The sequence below is a fragment of the Candida orthopsilosis genome (genome assembly GCF_000315875.1).
Source record: "Candida orthopsilosis Co 90-125, chromosome 2 draft sequence".
NCBI lineage: Eukaryota > Fungi > Ascomycota > Pichiomycetes > Serinales > Debaryomycetaceae > Lodderomyces > Lodderomyces orthopsilosis.
The window spans coordinates 2,041,415-2,058,471 of NC_018295.1; the positions used below are offsets into that span (position 1 = coordinate 2,041,415).

General features: G+C 38.2%; 6 protein-coding genes across 6 annotated transcripts; 1 reads left to right on the forward strand and 5 right to left on the reverse strand. All coding sequences in view use genetic code 12, as the record gives it.

The window, feature by feature from the left end:
* Positions 1-68: 68 nt before the first annotated feature.
* Positions 69-1,685, reverse strand: CORT_0B09790 (hypothetical protein; the record flags this gene model as incomplete). Its single annotated transcript, XM_003868070.1, has 1 exon — positions 69-1,685. One exon carries the CDS (start codon positions 1,683-1,685, stop codon positions 69-71), a length of 1,617 nt encoding a protein of 538 aa, XP_003868118.1.
* A 306-nt stretch (positions 1,686-1,991) lies between these two features.
* CORT_0B09800 (Sec62 endoplasmic reticulum (ER) protein-translocation complex subunit) lies at positions 1,992-2,906 on the reverse strand (the record flags this gene model as incomplete). Its single annotated transcript, XM_003868071.1, has 1 exon — positions 1,992-2,906. One exon carries the CDS (start codon positions 2,904-2,906, stop codon positions 1,992-1,994), a length of 915 nt encoding a protein of 304 aa, XP_003868119.1.
* Positions 2,907-3,128: 222 nt separating this feature from the next.
* CORT_0B09810 (hypothetical protein) lies at positions 3,129-5,774 on the reverse strand (the record flags this gene model as incomplete). Its single annotated transcript, XM_003868072.1, has 1 exon — positions 3,129-5,774. The coding sequence occupies one exon, from the start codon at positions 5,772-5,774 to the stop codon at positions 3,129-3,131; it is 2,646 nt and encodes an 881-aa protein (XP_003868120.1).
* Positions 5,775-6,587: 813 nt separating this feature from the next.
* Positions 6,588-8,504, reverse strand: CORT_0B09820 (poly(A)-binding protein; the record flags this gene model as incomplete). The annotated part of the gene is made up of 1 exon (XM_003868073.1): positions 6,588-8,504. The coding sequence occupies one exon, from the start codon at positions 8,502-8,504 to the stop codon at positions 6,588-6,590; it is 1,917 nt and encodes a 638-aa protein (XP_003868121.1).
* A 629-nt stretch (positions 8,505-9,133) lies between these two features.
* On the reverse strand, positions 9,134-13,297 carry CORT_0B09830 (Chd1 protein; the record flags this gene model as incomplete). The annotated part of the gene is made up of 1 exon (XM_003868074.1): positions 9,134-13,297. The coding sequence occupies one exon, from the start codon at positions 13,295-13,297 to the stop codon at positions 9,134-9,136; it is 4,164 nt and encodes a 1,387-aa protein (XP_003868122.1).
* Positions 13,298-15,103: 1,806 nt separating this feature from the next.
* On the forward strand, positions 15,104-16,966 carry CORT_0B09840 (Rli1 protein; the record flags this gene model as incomplete). Its single annotated transcript, XM_003868075.1, has 1 exon — positions 15,104-16,966. The coding sequence occupies one exon, from the start codon at positions 15,104-15,106 to the stop codon at positions 16,964-16,966; it is 1,863 nt and encodes a 620-aa protein (XP_003868123.1).
* Positions 16,967-17,057: the final 91 nt, after the last annotated feature.

The following is a 17,057-nucleotide window of genomic DNA, read 5'->3' on the forward strand; positions in this document are numbered from 1 at the left end:
TTGAAATTTGTCATGTACAGACAGTAATCTTCGTCCATTGACACCACCTACAGAGTTCTCTGGCAACACTAGGAATGCAGTAGCATATCGTATTGACTTACAAGCAGACATTCTTCTCTTTTATCTTTATCCTCCTTGCTATCCTTTGTAGCCAAACGATATCCGGCGTGTTGATTTGGCAACTGATAATGATAAAATTTTCCGGATTGATAAGACCCAATTAAGATTAAACCACCATTAAACCCAATTACTACCTTATTATGATTACTGTTGTTGTTAGATACCCAAGCATGTTCTGGCAACTTAATGTATGCAAAAGATCGTCTTGGAGGTTCCCAGATAAGATTGTCTATGTAGTCTTTGTACGGGATTTTGTTCAAAAATGAGGTTGTGTATGGGTTATGTATGAATTTACTCTTAGTTTTGCTAAACCAGGACTTTTTAGCCTTATTGTTTAATTCCTCTTGTTCTTGAGAAGGTTTTAGCGACTTTGAGACAAGCAAATTAGCAAGACTTTCGTTGAGCTCCTCCGAAGAAGAACGATGGTTCTCGCCATCACTTTGATCATCGTAATCACTAAAACTGTTTCTATGATCAGTGTTATGCGTATCGTCATCGCCTGTCTCATTGCAAGGTCCTTCCTGAATAAGATTAAAGAAATGAATGGTGTTGGATTCTGAGCCGCAGCCCAAGATAGTCTCATTGTGATTGAAACAGAGTGAATTGATTTTGGCAACATTATGCCCACGACGTAGATTTTTAACCAGACTTAGAGACACTTTCCCCTCCTCCGCCGTAGAAAGGTCAAATACTCGTACAATGGTCCCCTTGACTGATGCACTAGCAATTTTATTACCTCTATGAGACATTGAAATTTTGCTGATTGAAGAGTCATGAGCCTTGAAGATTAACACGGGAGATAAATTTATTGCATCATAAACCATAAGCCAACCATCACTGTCATCTTTTATGTCTTGTAGTGTAGTGTTTGAATTTGCAAATACGCCATTGCTTTGCTTAACTTTTGGAGTAATTTCGATATAGTCATCAATGCAAGATTGTTGATGTGATGGTTGACTATTCAATTCTGTCGAATGCGTGGATACGTTACTATCTTTTCGAGATTTAACAAACATATCGTCATTTTTAACCGCACTTATAGGTATACAAAGCCAAGACTTGTCATCGATACTCAAATCTCCAACAAATGTGTCATCATTTGAATTTAATTTCAAAACCGAGAGTAGTTTAACACAACTCAAATCGTAAATATGAAGCTCCCCATTCTGTAATGCAACAATTAGCCTCTTTCTATTCAACTTCACGTCCACTATACTAGAATCAAACTCCAAATCGATAATTTTAAGCCCTTGCTTGAGGTTGAAGACTTTCAAATATCGGTTCTCATCGGATTCAGGTACAATGATGGTTAAACTCGTGGAAAATAACATCTTCAACAATTTTGTAGGATATTTTTCACTCGTGGCTAAATCCATTGTAAGGTTATTATCTGATGTGACATCTGAGCTGTCTATTGAATTTGATAACGTCCTTCGTAGTTGAGTCTCTGAAGACGAATACAACTCTCCAAAGGGTTCACAATTGAATATCTTGTTTCCATTGCTAGTGGCTATAGATATTAAGGAGAAATCGGGGTTGAATGAAATATCATTTATCTTGGACATGATAGCAATTTACCTGAGCTTGGAGTTGATACCGGCCACGATGATTGAGAGACTCGTGATCATATGTAGTTGGAATTTACCATTTGTTTCAATTTCTATTTACTCGCGTTTGTCCCCGATTCGGAGTTTTGAGAACAGCTCTTTCAAGAACGAGATCAGAGAGTCTACACTACGTGCACTACTAGGGGGCAACACTATAAAAGCAATAACAGAAATGCTTTTATTTAGGAAAGACATATACGTGCAAAAAGGTTTCTTTCGCTTTTGATGAATTTCCTACCTGTATTCCTATTGCAAGGAAATGGTTTACTCATCAGCCACTTCCTCTAAAGTAACCTTTCTCTTGCTCTTTTTAGCACCATTCGACCCATTTTCAGTTGCCTTAACACCAGTAGCATTCTTCTCAGCACTTGTTAAAATAGGCTCCACTTTTTCATTACCTTCATTATTGTCATCAACTGCCGTTGTTTTTGATTTCTTTGACTTCTTTGACTTCTTCTTCTTAGGCTCTTCCCATCCATATAGTGGTACAAAGCTCTCAAAAAATCCACAATCTTCAAACAAGTTCGGAAACAACCAGAATGGTTTAGGAAACGCTACTAATGAAATAACGTATATGATAAATCTTACAATCGCAGTGGCAAATAGCAACCCAATCAAACCCAAAGCCGCCATTGATAAGTACCATACTCCTCTTCTCATAAAGTTTGGCCACAAGGGGAACAATATGATGGTAAAGATACCAACAACTGCTAAAATACTGTACAATAAAATGTATGGGTTAGGTTTAGTATATAACCATCCGTAATAGAAGTTAGGATCAACCACAGCCTTTTCTGATCTCTTCAATGTTGGTTTCTCACGGTTTGGTTTCCATCCTTTAATGGCTTTAACTTCAGAAAAATGTAATTTCTTTATTGGTATTATCATTTGATTCTGAATCAACAACACAAATACCTTTTGAACTTCCTCCACATTTGAAATTGGTGGTAGTCCATTCCTTGGGTTCTGTTGCTTGGTTTTATAATCATCACTCAAAAGTGCCCTTTCGAATCGCTTGTATCTGAAAAACTCTAGATCATTTTTGTTGTCCAATAATCCAACTCTTTGCTTCAAAATTGGGTTCTGGAACAAATAGTTTGCGACATTGATAGCAGCCGGAGACTTCTGAGCAGAAGTTTGGATCTGGACCTGGCCAGTCGAAGGTGTTGGACTAGACATGAGTAGGGTTGTTTGATCCAATTAATAAAAAAATACTTGTGTTATGCTACGTATTCAATGAGGAGGACTTTTTCTTGCACTTTTTTTTTCAACGTCACCATTTTGCAATCTAATGGTTTAAACAAACTCTGAAACGTTCATAAGTAGAAAGAGGACACATATCACCATTATCAACTCTATTGTCTTTTAAATTATAAACTGAAAAATATACACATATGGTTCCTACTTAGCTGTTGCTGCCCCGTTTAGCTCAGTACTCCTTTTCTTCCTCAACGATGCTTGAAGTATAGCATCTTTGGACTTAACCGAACTAACACTATTGGCAACATGCCCTCTATCGTCCAAATCTACAGATCCAGCACTCTCAAATAATGACACAGTTCCTGCTAACAAACCTAACGTTTCAAGAACCTGCGCTGGTTCCGTCAAATGTGCAGTGGCTACCGTCTTTTTAGAAGCCGGTCCCACAGCAACTGGAAATACTCCGTAAGTTCCAAATTCGTTCTTTGGTGCATTGTCTAATTTCCATTGATTTTCAATCTTGTGCAAGGACTTGAACATATCTTCATCAGTCAAATCATCACCTAAACACAAAACGAAATCTGGCAATTCTTCATGAGGTACTTCTTCCTTCAACTCATCTTCAAGTGATTGTTTCGTGCCGTGTGGATGGGTGACGAGTCTTTTAACAATTTCACCTTTGTTCAAAAACTTGGGCCTAACTTCGATATTTGCCTTTCCAGACATTACTTCAACGTCATATTCAGTGGCTATAGTTTCATTAAGTTCATCAAGACATTTCTGTGCCTGATAAGCTCCTAATTCTGGGTCAGCCCCTCTATAGTGCCATGTTAATGCTACTTTCTTGATTTCAATATTAGATCCCGGTGTTTGTTTTGTGTATTTTTTAAACACATCTTCCACCTTTGGTTGCCAAGACATGTCATATGCCTCGGCCAAATTAACCCACTCTTTAGATCCCAAATCTTTAATAAAGCAACCATGTTCAGCTGATAATCCGACATGTTTTTGTCCCATCCATTTTTCTAGAAATGCTTGGTCCCTTCCAGAAATAATCCAAATTTGATTCTTTGGGTCCGAGGCTAAAATGTCCAACACTCGATTCAATTTGTCTGATGGAATAGCCGCTGCGGGATCCTTCACAATTGGCGTCAATGTTCCATCATAATCAAACAAAAACAACCTCCTTTTTGAGTGATTGTAATTTCTCAACAAAAGTGGTCGATTCAAAGCTGGCGTGTAATGACTCGAATGAGTAACCACGGAATGATCAATTATATCACGGATGAATGTTGACGTCCAATTTTGAATTGTATTTGAGGCCACCTTCTTGTAGAGGGTGCTTTCCAAAGCTTCCTTTTCGTTGTTACTGAATGATAATGCATCATTAATAGTTTTTGATACGCCAACAGAGTCCCAAGGATTGACCAAAATCGCCGAATTCAATACAGATGCAGTACCTGTAAATTCTGACAAAATTAATGGCGAATTATTGTACTTCTGACAAATGACAAATTCAAAAGCTGTTGTATTCATTCCATCTCTCACTGAGGTAATCAAACACAAATCTGCAACTCTCAATAACGCCAAATATTCCTCTTTTGGAACTCTCATCTGGTAATGCAAAACTGGCGTATGGTTCAAAGTCCCATATTGGGAATTGATTTGGTTTATCAACTCTGTTGCTTTTTGTTCCACATTTGCAGAATGACTATATCCTGGAGTAGAGACTTGAATCAAGACAACATTTTCTCTCCATTCTGGATACATTTCCAAAAACATCAGAAAAGCTTCAAGTTTTTGAACAACACCTCTTACCCTATCCAATCGATCTCTCCCAACAATGATTTTCTTTCCTTTATACAAATTTCGAATAGCTTCAACCTTTTGATCTATACCGCTTGATTTGGAAAAAGCGTCCTGTTCGATTTTCAATGTATCAATACCAATAGGTAAGGTTTCTACGGAAATTGTAGTCCCATAGGCAAAAATCTGATTCTTGGTCACTTCGCAACCCAAGACTCTTGCGCAACAGGAAACAAAGTGCCTTTGGAAAGATTCCGATTGGAAGCCAATCTTATCCGCACCAAGCAAGCCATCTAATAACTGACTTCTCTTAGAAAGACACCTAAAGTATTCAGATGATGGAAATGGTGTATGTAAGAAATGACCAATATAAGCATCTGGAAATTCCATACGTAGTAATTGGGGCAACAACAACAAATAGTAATCATGAATCCAAATAACATCACCTGGTTTGTAAATTTGTTTAATCTTGTTGGCATAGGCCTCGTTGAACTTTACATAATCATGCCATGCTTGAATTTCCTCCTTTCCATCAGAAGGAGTTCCCAGAAAGTAATGGAAAACTGGCCAAATGACATTTTCAGCGTACTTCCTCCATCTTTCCTGATCACGCCTTAATAACCAAATAGGATGAATATTTTCGGATCCTATTGCCTTTTGAAGCTTTTTTTCAATCTCCCCCTTGTCCTCGTCATCAAGATACAACGGATCGTCTTCCAAATTATCAGCTGTAACATTGACAGTATTCTTCACCTTATTTTTCAATTCACCCGTCCAAGCTATAACATGTGTTTCCCAATCCGTATGTTGCTGTAAAAAGCTTTGTGACGAAAATAAAGCCAGACTTCCGTGAACAATGTCGACGTCCCAATAATAGCTATTGGTTTTGGAGTCGTAATTGCTCACAATTTGAGTAGGCAAAGTTGTCAGCACATTAAGAATACGACCAGATAGTTTCACTTTATCATTGTTGGCAAAATCTTTCGGAGATACCGCATGGGTGTTTGCCGGAGATACCTTCAATTGGCTCAACTCAGGCATTTCAAAAATATCTTCTTTAGATTCTGAGTGGTAGTAATTTAATTAAAGTGTATGTTCTAGCAGGCCCTTCTTTATACAAAAAGTATGTAACGGAGGTGTCGGTTTGAAATTTGTAAATTATAATGTTACAGATTTCAACAATTGAGAAATGCTCACCTTTTGAGATTTGATTGCGGTTGTGGAAAATTGTTACACAGATTTGAATAATTTTTTTCAATCCTTGTGTTCTAGGCGACTATAGCTCCGTAACTAGCCACACAACAAACAAAGTATGTTGAAATGGAAAGATGGTACCCAGTGTAGAGCAATTGTGGATTCGGCGCCTGAAGGATATATTTGTACATTTATAGCGGTTGGTGTATCTGTATTTGGCGCATATCCATGTTGCATTATGGTTAGATCTTGACAATTGCAACACTATCACAATTGCGGTGCTACGTTATAAAGAGACTACCAGAGCCAATCAGGTGTTACTGAGTTCAAGGCAAGTTCTACTCAAATATTACTCAGTGGACTGGCCCACCATTTTTAAACAAAAGTTTCCAATTTTTTTCATTTCACAAAATTATCAACAAAGTAAACAAAATGTATACACATAAAATGGAATTGGAGATACTCCAATGTCCATCCAGGTTTCACCAAGTTCAACTTTCAAATATTACACACCAATAACAGGGTTGGAAAAAACATAAGGTAGGCTCAAATCTATTCACAAAGGTGAATAGATTGTTTCATACAAAAGAACAAGACAAAATACCTCTCTCGTCCTTTTTTTATTGCCGATTCTCAATTATTCAAAATTCCTCATTGTATTTAAGCTTCTTCATTAGCAGCAACTCCAGCTTCAGACTTTTTGTACTCTTCATATGCAGTTAAAGCATCTTCAAAGTGGTTGTTGAATAATTCATCATCATCCAACAAATCCAAAATTTCTTGATTTTCTAATCCCAACATCATACCAGTAATCTTACCCGCAGCTTCAGGTTCTTGGGCCTTTCCAGTGGCAACAATTCTTGGGTATAATTCTTCTCCCAAAATTCTCTTTTGCTGTTCTGGTGGAACACTAGAAATGATAGCAGCTAAATCCTTAGCTGGAACTTTAACACCGGCTTGTCCTGGATAATAACCTCTTTGTTGTTGCTGTTGTTGCTGTTGTTGAGCTCTTTGGTCTGGAAATTGTGGTGGAATACCGTAAACTGGGACTGGTTGACCGTTAGGTCCTCCTGGTCTTGGCCATTGTTCTGGGAATGGTTGACCTGGCTGACCTCTTCTCATCATCATTTGTGGGTTTGGTCCTGGGAATGGAGCATTTCCTCTACCACCTGGTGGGAAGAAACCTTGTTGACCATAGTACATTGGAGGCATAAATTGACCTGGGAATCCAGCAGCAGCAGCAGCGTTTTGCATTCTCATTTGATTTCTTGCTTGGATTTGTTGTTCCAATTGAGAACGTCTAACATCCTTACGTTGAGCCAAAGCAACGTACAATGGCTTTCCATTGACCATTCTTTGGTTCATTTCAGTGATAGCTTTAGTAGCTTCTTCTGGAGTACTGAAACAAACAAAGCCAAATCCTCTAGATTTACCAGCATCATCAACCATGACTTTAGCAGAAGTAATGGTTCCAAATGGTTTAAATTCTTCTTCTAACTTTTCGGAATCGATTTGATCATCCAAGTTCTTGACAAATAAGTTAACCCCTTGGTATTTGGACAACTTCTCCAATCTAATAGCTTCGTATTGTTTCTTCAACTCTTCAGTTCTTTCTCTCTTCTTCTGAGCTCTACCAACGTAGATCTTCTGACCATTAATTTCCTTGTCGTTCAAAGCTTCAACAGCTTCAACGGCAGATTTGTGCTCCTCGTAGTTGACGAAACCAAAACCTTTGGATTTTCCATCTTGATCCTTTTCCAAATAAATGGAAGTAATCTTACCATATGGAGCAAATAAGTCTTCAAATTCTTTTTCAGAGAATTCCAAGTCAATGTTCTTCACATAGATGTTTGTGTAGTTTGCTTTCATCTCTTCGAATTTAGATTCACGGTCCTTCTTTGACACGTGTTTACCAACATATACCTCACGGTCATTCAATAACATACCGTTAACGTTTTCAATGGCAGCTTCAGCAGCTTCCGCAGTCTCGTAATGAACAAAACCAAAGCATTTAGATTGCCCCAAATCATCAGTAGCAACTTTACATGACAAAATTCTACCGAATGCTGAAAAGGTATCGTGCAAGGCCTTGTTGTCAATAGCTGGATGCAAGTTTTTGATAAAGATGTTTCCATCTCCGGATCTTCTTGCCGATGGATCTCTTTGAGACCACATGATACGACATGGTCTATTTTCAATGAGACTGTAGTTCAATTCATCAATGGCTTTCTCACCATCTTCGAATTTGTGGTAGTTGACATAAGCATAACCCAAAGATTTCTTCGAAACAGCATCACGACAAACTCTAATTGATGAAACTTGACCAATAGGAGAAAAAATTTCGAAAAGGGTTGCTTCATTGACTGATGGGTTTAATTCTCCAACGTACAACGAGGCTGAGTTTTCGGCAACACCACCTAATTCACCTTGTTCTTCAGAAGAAGGTTCAGCAGGAGCAGCACCAGCTGGAGCATCGGACTCGACTGCTGGTTTGGTTTCAGCAGGAGCAGTGGAGGATGAGTCGATATTCAATTTCTCCAAAGACTCTTGGAGTTGATTAGTCTCAGCAGCTGACATTTTTGATGTATAGGGTTTTCTGAACTGAAAAAGCTTATGAATTGTGTAAAAGTGTGTTCAAATAAATTTTTCACAATTTTTTTTTCTTTCTCTCTGTCTGTCTCCGTTTGAGAAGAAGACTTTTTACACTTTAGATTTTGAAAAGTAAAATGTATCGCGTGTATATCAAATAGATTTGTACAGTCAGTAGAAGAGAAAAGAAAATCGGAGTATTCTTATTGTCAGAAATCTACTTGAATACATATCTGTAGAGGACAAAGCTTGATTCGATTCCAGCTATAGTAGGTATGGATAGAATAGTAAATATGCAAACTGTGTGTATAGATATTGAGTGTGACAGAAAATATAATGTGCGATGTGTTTTAATTTTGTGAACAAAGAAAATAAGTTTGATAAAAATTTTTAAAATTTTTTTCTTTAATACCGAAACTAAAGAGAAACACACGATGGAGAATTTGTACTGGTTTACACTACCATTGAAATCAATTGGCTAATGGAGTTCTAAATATTTCAATTGTAGACAAGGTTAAACAAGGGTTGATGCTGTGTCAATTTTCTGAAGCAAGTTGCTAGTATTATACTATATATATTTTCTTTTCTATAACAATTGAATGCCACATGTTGGATCTTTACTCCTTAGTTTTCAACTTTAATCTTCTATACATCTCACTGATCTTACTACTGGGCACTTTGCTTGGCCAATATCTTCCTGCATAAGACCAGAGGTGCTTCCTGATTCGATTTGGGTCGTCACCAGCTTTCATTTTCTTTGTTTCGGACTCAATATGATCTCCAACATTCATTAGTTCGTCGCGTAGCACCTTGGCCCATTCATGCTTATCCAACCCAGTGTTCCCTTTTTGTAATTTATGTAGAGACCTGAAGACAGGGTATAAGGCACTCTTGCATGCTTTTTGAGTGGACTCATCCATAACCTCGTATTGTGAATCCTCCTTGTGATGCAAACTTGGCAGATGTTTACCTGCAGCTTCCTTTTCATGCTTGATTGTGGAATGCACAGGTGGCTTTTTCACTCCCGCATGTGAACCATTATGCAAATTATGAGAGCTTTGCTTCTTAACTTTCGCAGGACGAGCAGTGTCTGGGGTTTCAGATTTGACATTTCTCTTGAGTTTGGAAGACCCATTATCGGCCCTCTTGATCCTTCTTTTTGGCTCTGAGGTAGCCTCTGAGTCTGTATCATCATGTAGAAGGGTGAAAAGATAATCCACTCGTCTACCTAGATGAACAGCACCAGGAACTTTTTTCGAATTTTCACCAGCTGCAGCATTCTTTGCATTCGGTGCGGAATCCAAATGAAGTTTATTTTGAAGTCCTAATAAAGGATCGTCTCGAATTTGAACCCATGATCCGTATCCAAATTTATACACTCCAGCTAGTAACATGGCGTCATCTTTTGCTGTCCACTCGCAAGACCATGATTGAACCGCTTTTGGATGTCTAGGCAAATGAAGATCCAATGGATTGCCATCAGGAATGATTTTTTCAAGAGCTCGCATATCGAGTGGCCTATTCAAGACAAGCTCAGCATTGATATTCTTGACTCCCTGGTACTCAAAGAGTACCGCCTTCTTTTCCTTCTTCTTTGCCACCCATAAAGCTGTTTGGTTTTGATCCACATTTTTAGGATCTTCTTTTTGCTCTTTGGCTTTCTTCTCCAACTCCGTAAGTGCTTGTGCTCTTCTTACTTCTTCTTCCTTTACTAGTTTCTTTGCGGTATTAACTATCTCATTATATGCATGCTTAATGTAAACCGGATTCTTATTACTGATGCTTCCTTCTTCAACTAATTGATCCCATTTTCCAGCAAGGTCCCCCCATTTCAATATCGATCGGTAAATTCCACGAATCTCCTTTTCCGATAATTGATTGTCCGTTGCTCTTCGTCTGCCGGAAGACTTCACATCGTCTGCGCTATCTTCCACATCACTAGGCACCACAGAACCGTTTTCAAATTTCCGTACTGCAGCCTTCCGTTTGGAATACATGGCAATTTGCTGTTGCAAGTACTCCTCATCAGCTTTCTTTTTCTCCTCGTCTTTCAACTTGGTTAATTCATCTTGAGGAATGATGTCATCCCATTCAATGTCAGCTTTGTAATCGGTAACCTCAAATTGTTTCAAAAACTCTTCTGATCCCAAATTTGATTCACCTAACTCGGGTGTCGTTACATGATCTTCAGCATGGTTCAACACTTCATCCAAGTTCAAATTCTCTAATTTTTGCTGATTGTCATTGTCTTTAAACATGGTACTTGCACCAAACTTTAAGATCTGCGATAGCTCACTTGTGGAAGGTTCTGTCTTATTACTCTTTTTCGCATTAGGGTCAGTTATACCCAAGGAAATGATGGCATACTCCAAAATCATTTTCTTCCTTGCCCTTTCCAAAATTTGTTCCTCAACTGTATCCTTACTAACAAACCGGTAGACCAGGACATGGTTTTTTTGACCAATTCTATGTGCTCTTGCCATGGCTTGTAAGTCAGCTTGAGGGTTCCAATCAGAGTCAAATATGATAACAGTATCAGCTGTCATCAAGTTGATACCTAGACCACCAGCTCTCGTTGATAATAAGAAAGCAAAATCCTTTGAGTCAGGAGCATTAAAATGATCAATTGAAATTCTTCTTTGGGATGATGGAATACCTCCATCTAACCTCTGAAATTGATAGCCTTTGATCGACATATAATCACCAAGAATGTCCAACATCCTCACCATCTGGGAAAAAATAAGAACTCTGTGGCCTTCTTTTTTCAATCTTGATAACAACTGCTCAAGTAAAACCATTTTTCCCGATGACATAATCATACCTTTCAAAATGTTCTCTCTTGTAGGAGATCCTGCTCGAGCAAGTACACGCTCTTCAGCACCATCAAATAAGTAAGGATGATTGGACGCCTTTTTCAATTCGCTCATGACATTTAACAAAGATATTTGCGAACCATTGTTGCCCGCGTTCAAGGCTGCATAGTTTTTGGTAATAATATTTTTATAATAATCAGTTTGGATATCAGATAATTCGACACGTAATATTCTTTCAGTTTTAGAAGGCAATGATGTTTCGACATCCTTCTTCAACCGCCTTAAAATATAAGGCTTGATTTTTTTCTGTAAATCCTTGATATACAGTTCCTGCTCTTCATCAGGGGTTTCAAAGTCAATCTCTTGTTCAATGTCAAATTTGCCCGGCATCAAGAAATTACATAATGCAGCTAATTCTTTCAAATTGTTTTGAAGTGGTGTCCCAGTGATCAAAAGCCTATTAGCGCACCTAAAACTCTTCAAAGATTCATACAAAGACGAGTCGGCATTTTTCAACCTGTGTGCCTCATCCACTGCCAAGAATTGCCACTTGAGAGAGCCCAACTCATTTCGATCCTTCAAAATGTACTCATATGTCGTTAAAAGAACATTGAATTTTGGCTTTCCGTTTGGTGTATACCATTCGTAGTCTCTAATTGTTCTTCTAGCCTCACCGTTTCCCAAGTAGTAAATGCAATTGATATCAGGAGACCATTTTTCAAATGTCTCTTGCCAAGCAGGTATAGTTGACAACGGAACCACAACTAAATGAGGTCCATTTTGTCGCCTGGCATAAATCAACCAAGATAAGAATGCCACAGTCTGGACAGTCTTACCCAAGCCCATTTCGTCTGCCAAAATACCATTTTCATTTCTTGACCAAAGAAATGCCATCCAATTAAGACCAGTAAGCTGGAAGTCACGGAGTTCTCCGTTTTTAATAAATACAGGCTGTTTTACTAACTTTTCAAACCTTGGTCTTTGCGACAAAGGATAATTTGCTGAGAAATTGGGGAGTATTTTGGAATTCAATCGTTGTTGATATTTACTAACCTGCTCCGGCGCAATTCTAGCAATCTCTTCCGCATCTTCCCACGAACACTCATCGTAGTACAATCTTCTCCATTTTACAAAGTACTCTAGCCTGTTTTCTCCATCCTTCTCGGTTCTTTGACTATCGACGATTCTCTCAACATGCACATATTCCTCTTGTTCATCTCTTCTTCGCTCTTTCTCAATATCCATTGCTTCTATATCTTCTTTTGTGGTTAAAGGATCATTTCTTACTTCATTGTCATATATTATAAACTGTTTGATGTAGTTGTCAACTTTCCTGAACCCTTTAAACTCTTTTAAATCGTTATAGGTTTCCCAAGTGTTGTGTAAATGTGATGCATCGGTCCATTTAATTTTAAACAAGTAGTCCAATTTGGGTTCATGGGTCACTTCTGGATTATCAGGATTCAACTTGTGATCCATAACAAGATCGATACCGCGTTCATTTTCAGGAGCAATGGCTTGTTGATAATAATAATAATCATTTTCTTCATCGTCATCATCAAAATCACTCTCCATCAAATCTGCGTCATCGCCCTCATCGATAGCGTAATTTACTTGTTTGTTGTTCCTCGTGGAGAATCTTAATTCCAGTGGGTTGTACGTGGAAGTTTGAGGTTTGGTTTTATGCTTCTTGATCTTCTTTCTTGAAGACGAGCCAGACCATCTCTTCTTCTTTTCTACAACAAAATCATCGTCGTCAAAATCATCCCCCTCATCATCATCACCTTCTTCTTCTAGGTCATCATCGTATTCATCCACCAATTTTCTCCGCTTTCTCGAGGACGGATTTTCGTCTGATTCAGAATCCGATTCTATAACGGAAGGACCCTTTCTTTCTCGATGCGATCTTCTTAAACCGTAAAGTTCCGGATTTAGGGAAGCTTCCTCTGGTACCAACAATTTCACCATTGAATTTTTCTTGTCAAAAGTCTGTTCTGAGTGGAACTAAGATGTAAAATGAGCTGGTAAATATGTAGGTTCTCAACAGATTATGGCCACTGTTTGCTCAAAACTTACCAATGACCAAAAGCTTGAATGAAATTTGCAACCGTGATGGAGTAGTGATAGTGATTCGACGGAATTGGTAGATCGAAAATTAAGCTAAATGGCACAACCAGACTAATAGTAAATGATCCACAAAATGGAGAACTGGTTGTTTATGATCTATGCTATTGATTGATCTAGCGTCTTTGTTGAATTAAAGGACAGGATCGTATCTTAGGTTCGATGTTTGGAAAGGAAAAATGGGAAAAAATTATCGTCTGGCCAACGACAACAAAAATCTTTCAACATTTCGGAGGAGAAAAAAAAACATGTTATGCCTAGAGAGAAGATCAAGAGATGATCCATTTCTGTAGGGTTGAGAGTAAAGTAAATCTACAGCAGTATACTAAAATGAGTCTACGAGAAAACTCAGGAAATAACTGATGATGACAATAGCATATCTCAATTTGGATTCTATGACAGTATAAACACTGTGGCAGAGTCGCCGATATGGAGTATGGCTGTAAGGAAAGTATTCAACCAAGTGGTGCCTCATTATATGTCCAAACCACATTTTGCAGCCATTACAAAACGAAACGATTGATACTTGGGTCTAGGTCAAAATCAGTTCCTAGATAGCAAATCACTTTGCTCATTACTCTCTCGGTTCTGTCTAAACGTGACTGCAGAAATAGACTGATCACTCCGGTGATTGTCAAATTTGCAACCATTTATGGACCCTATCATCAACAACGTAACCAAGCAACTATGCTGAGTATAGCGAGGTCTCTTTAGGCTGTGTAGTAAACATTGGGAGATGCATGATTGTACAATACAAATGTAGCTTAATTGTAACTGGAAGCGTCCCAAACTTATTTAAAACCGCCAAACCAACTCCGCAAAGAGAACTCTTCAACACATGACAAGTGGTATGCAGCTATATCAAGGCAGTCCAGAACCATCGAAGCGATGAATGGGCGCTATTCAAAACTCGTTTACTTCATTTTCAGTATTTAGAATAGTGATGCTTTCAGTTGATGATCATAATTGGTATGTCACACTCTAAGCGATTTGGCTAGGGAAAGAAAACATTAAGGAAATAGAAGTTTTTTTGAGAATTTTGTCGAGAGTGGAAAACAAATTCTCAACAAAAAAAGACAACAATCGTTTTGAAATAATTTGTCAATGTGCACAGCCACGCACTTACCCGGAAAACTTTTAAAGCTTTTCTTCTTCAACACTTATGTTGGAGAGACGTCGGGGTTAAATACCATCAGATAGTAGAACTTACACCGAGCTGACTATATATATATATATACTGACCAACTCTTCTAGCATGGGTTACAACCGGATAAAGTGAAAGGAGGAGGGAGAACATTTCAACTATGTTGATGCACTACCATTCTCAGTTCAACAATTAGTGAATATATCTCAACGTCCGTAAACTGAGGCGTTCAGTACTTTTAACGGATGAGTACCATAGGCTTTGTTGTGCTCTTTGAAGAACCTATCTGCACCATTCAAAGATGAAAGTTAAGCCAATGAAGTTTGTGCATTTACTAATCATCGTGACGCCGCACACAATACCACAAATTTTTTCCCTTCATCTTTAGTCTCATTAACGAGAGAACATCTCTTTTCGCGGTGTGTGTAGCAAAAAAAATTTTTTTTGTTTGAATTTGAAAAATTTGAGACGTTTCATAAACAAAACACCAGCCATACACAAGCACAATGAGTTCCAAGGGTAAAGGCAAGAACAATAAAGGAGAAACCAGCTCAAAAAATGAAAGAATTGCTATCATATCTACCGACAGGTGTAAACCAAAGAAGTGTAAACAAGAGTGTAGGAAAAGTTGTCCAGTGGTAAAGACAGGAAAATTATGTATCGAAGTTACACCAGCATCTAAGATTGCATTTATATCAGAAACCTTGTGCATTGGATGTGGTATCTGTGTTAAGAAATGTCCCTTTGATGCAATTACAATTATCAACTTACCAACCAACTTGGATGCCGAAACTACCCACAGATACTCAGCAAATTCCTTCAAATTGCACAGGTTGCCTACACCAAGGCCAGGCCAGGTCTTGGGGTTGGTAGGTACTAATGGTATTGGTAAATCCACGGCGTTGAAAATCTTGGCCGGTAAACAAAAGCCTAATTTGGGTAGATACGATGATCCACCAGATTGGGAAGAAATTTTAAGAAACTTTAGAGGGTCCGAATTGCAAAACTATTTCACAAAGATATTGGAAGATGATATCAAAGCCATTATCAAGCCACAGTATGTTGATAACATTCCTCGTGCGCTAGCCAAATCAAAAGTTAAAGCAGTTGGTGCTATTTTGGAATCAAAAAATGAAAGACCAGACGCGTTTGATTATGTTTTGAAAGTATTGGAGTTGAAGCATGTTTTGGAGAGAGATGTCGAAAATTTGTCAGGTGGTGAACTACAAAGATTTGCTTTGGGTATCACGTGCGTTCAAGAAGCCAATGTCTATATGTTTGACGAACCGTCTTCTTACTTGGATGTCAAGCAAAGATTGAGAGCGGCGGAAATTATCAGATCACTTTTATCTGCCACAACATATATTATTTGTGTTGAGCACGATTTGTCAGTTTTGGATTATTTGTCAGATTTTATTTGTATTCTTTATGGAGCTCCGTCTGTTTATGGTGTTGTTACTTTACCTTCCTCCGTAAGGGAAGGTATAAATATCTTCTTAGATGGTCATATACCTACTGAAAACATGAGGTTCAGAACTGAGTCTTTGCAATTCAGATTAGCAGATGCAGCAGATGACTTAATCTTGGATAAATCAAACTCATTGGAATACCCAACTATGACCAAGACGCAAGGTGATTTCAAATTGGAAGTTGAGGCAGGTGATTTCACAAATTCTGAAATTTTAGTCATGATGGGAGAAAATGGTACCGGTAAAACTACATTCTGTAAGTTGTTAGCTGGTGCTATAGCCCCAGATGGAGGAAAAGAAATTCCAAAATTGAACGTTTCAATGAAGCCGCAAAAGATTGCACCAAAATTTACAGGAACTGTAAGACAGTTGTTCTTCAAGAAGATAAGGGCGTCTTTTTTACACCCTCAATTTCAAACTGATGTTGTTAAACCATTGAAAATTGAAGATATAATTGATCAAGAGGTCCAAACGTTGTCAGGTGGTGAATTGCAGAGAGTTGCTATAGTGTTGGCATTGGGTATACCTGCAGACCTCTATTTGATCGATGAGCCATCCGCTTATTTGGATTCCGAACAACGTATCATTTGTTCCAAAGTCATTAGAAGATTTATTTTGCATGCAAAGAAGACCGCCTTCATTGTTGAGCACGATTTCATCATGGCTACATACTTGGCTGACAGAGTCATTGTTTTTGAAGGACAACCATCTAGACATGCATATGCAAGAAGTCCCGAATCTTTATTGACTGGTTGTAATAGGTTCTTGAAAAACTTGAATGTAACCTTCAGAAGAGATCCAAACTCCTATAGACCAAGAATCAACAAATTGGACTCCCAAATGGATAAGGAACAAAAATTGTCAGGCAATTACTTTTTCTTGGAGAATACCGAGTTGTAATGAAGAGTTAGCATCGTCAATCCGGGGGCAAGCAAAGCTTTGTACAAGCATTCGCAAATAAGAATGCAATAGCAATTCATGCTCAAGCTTA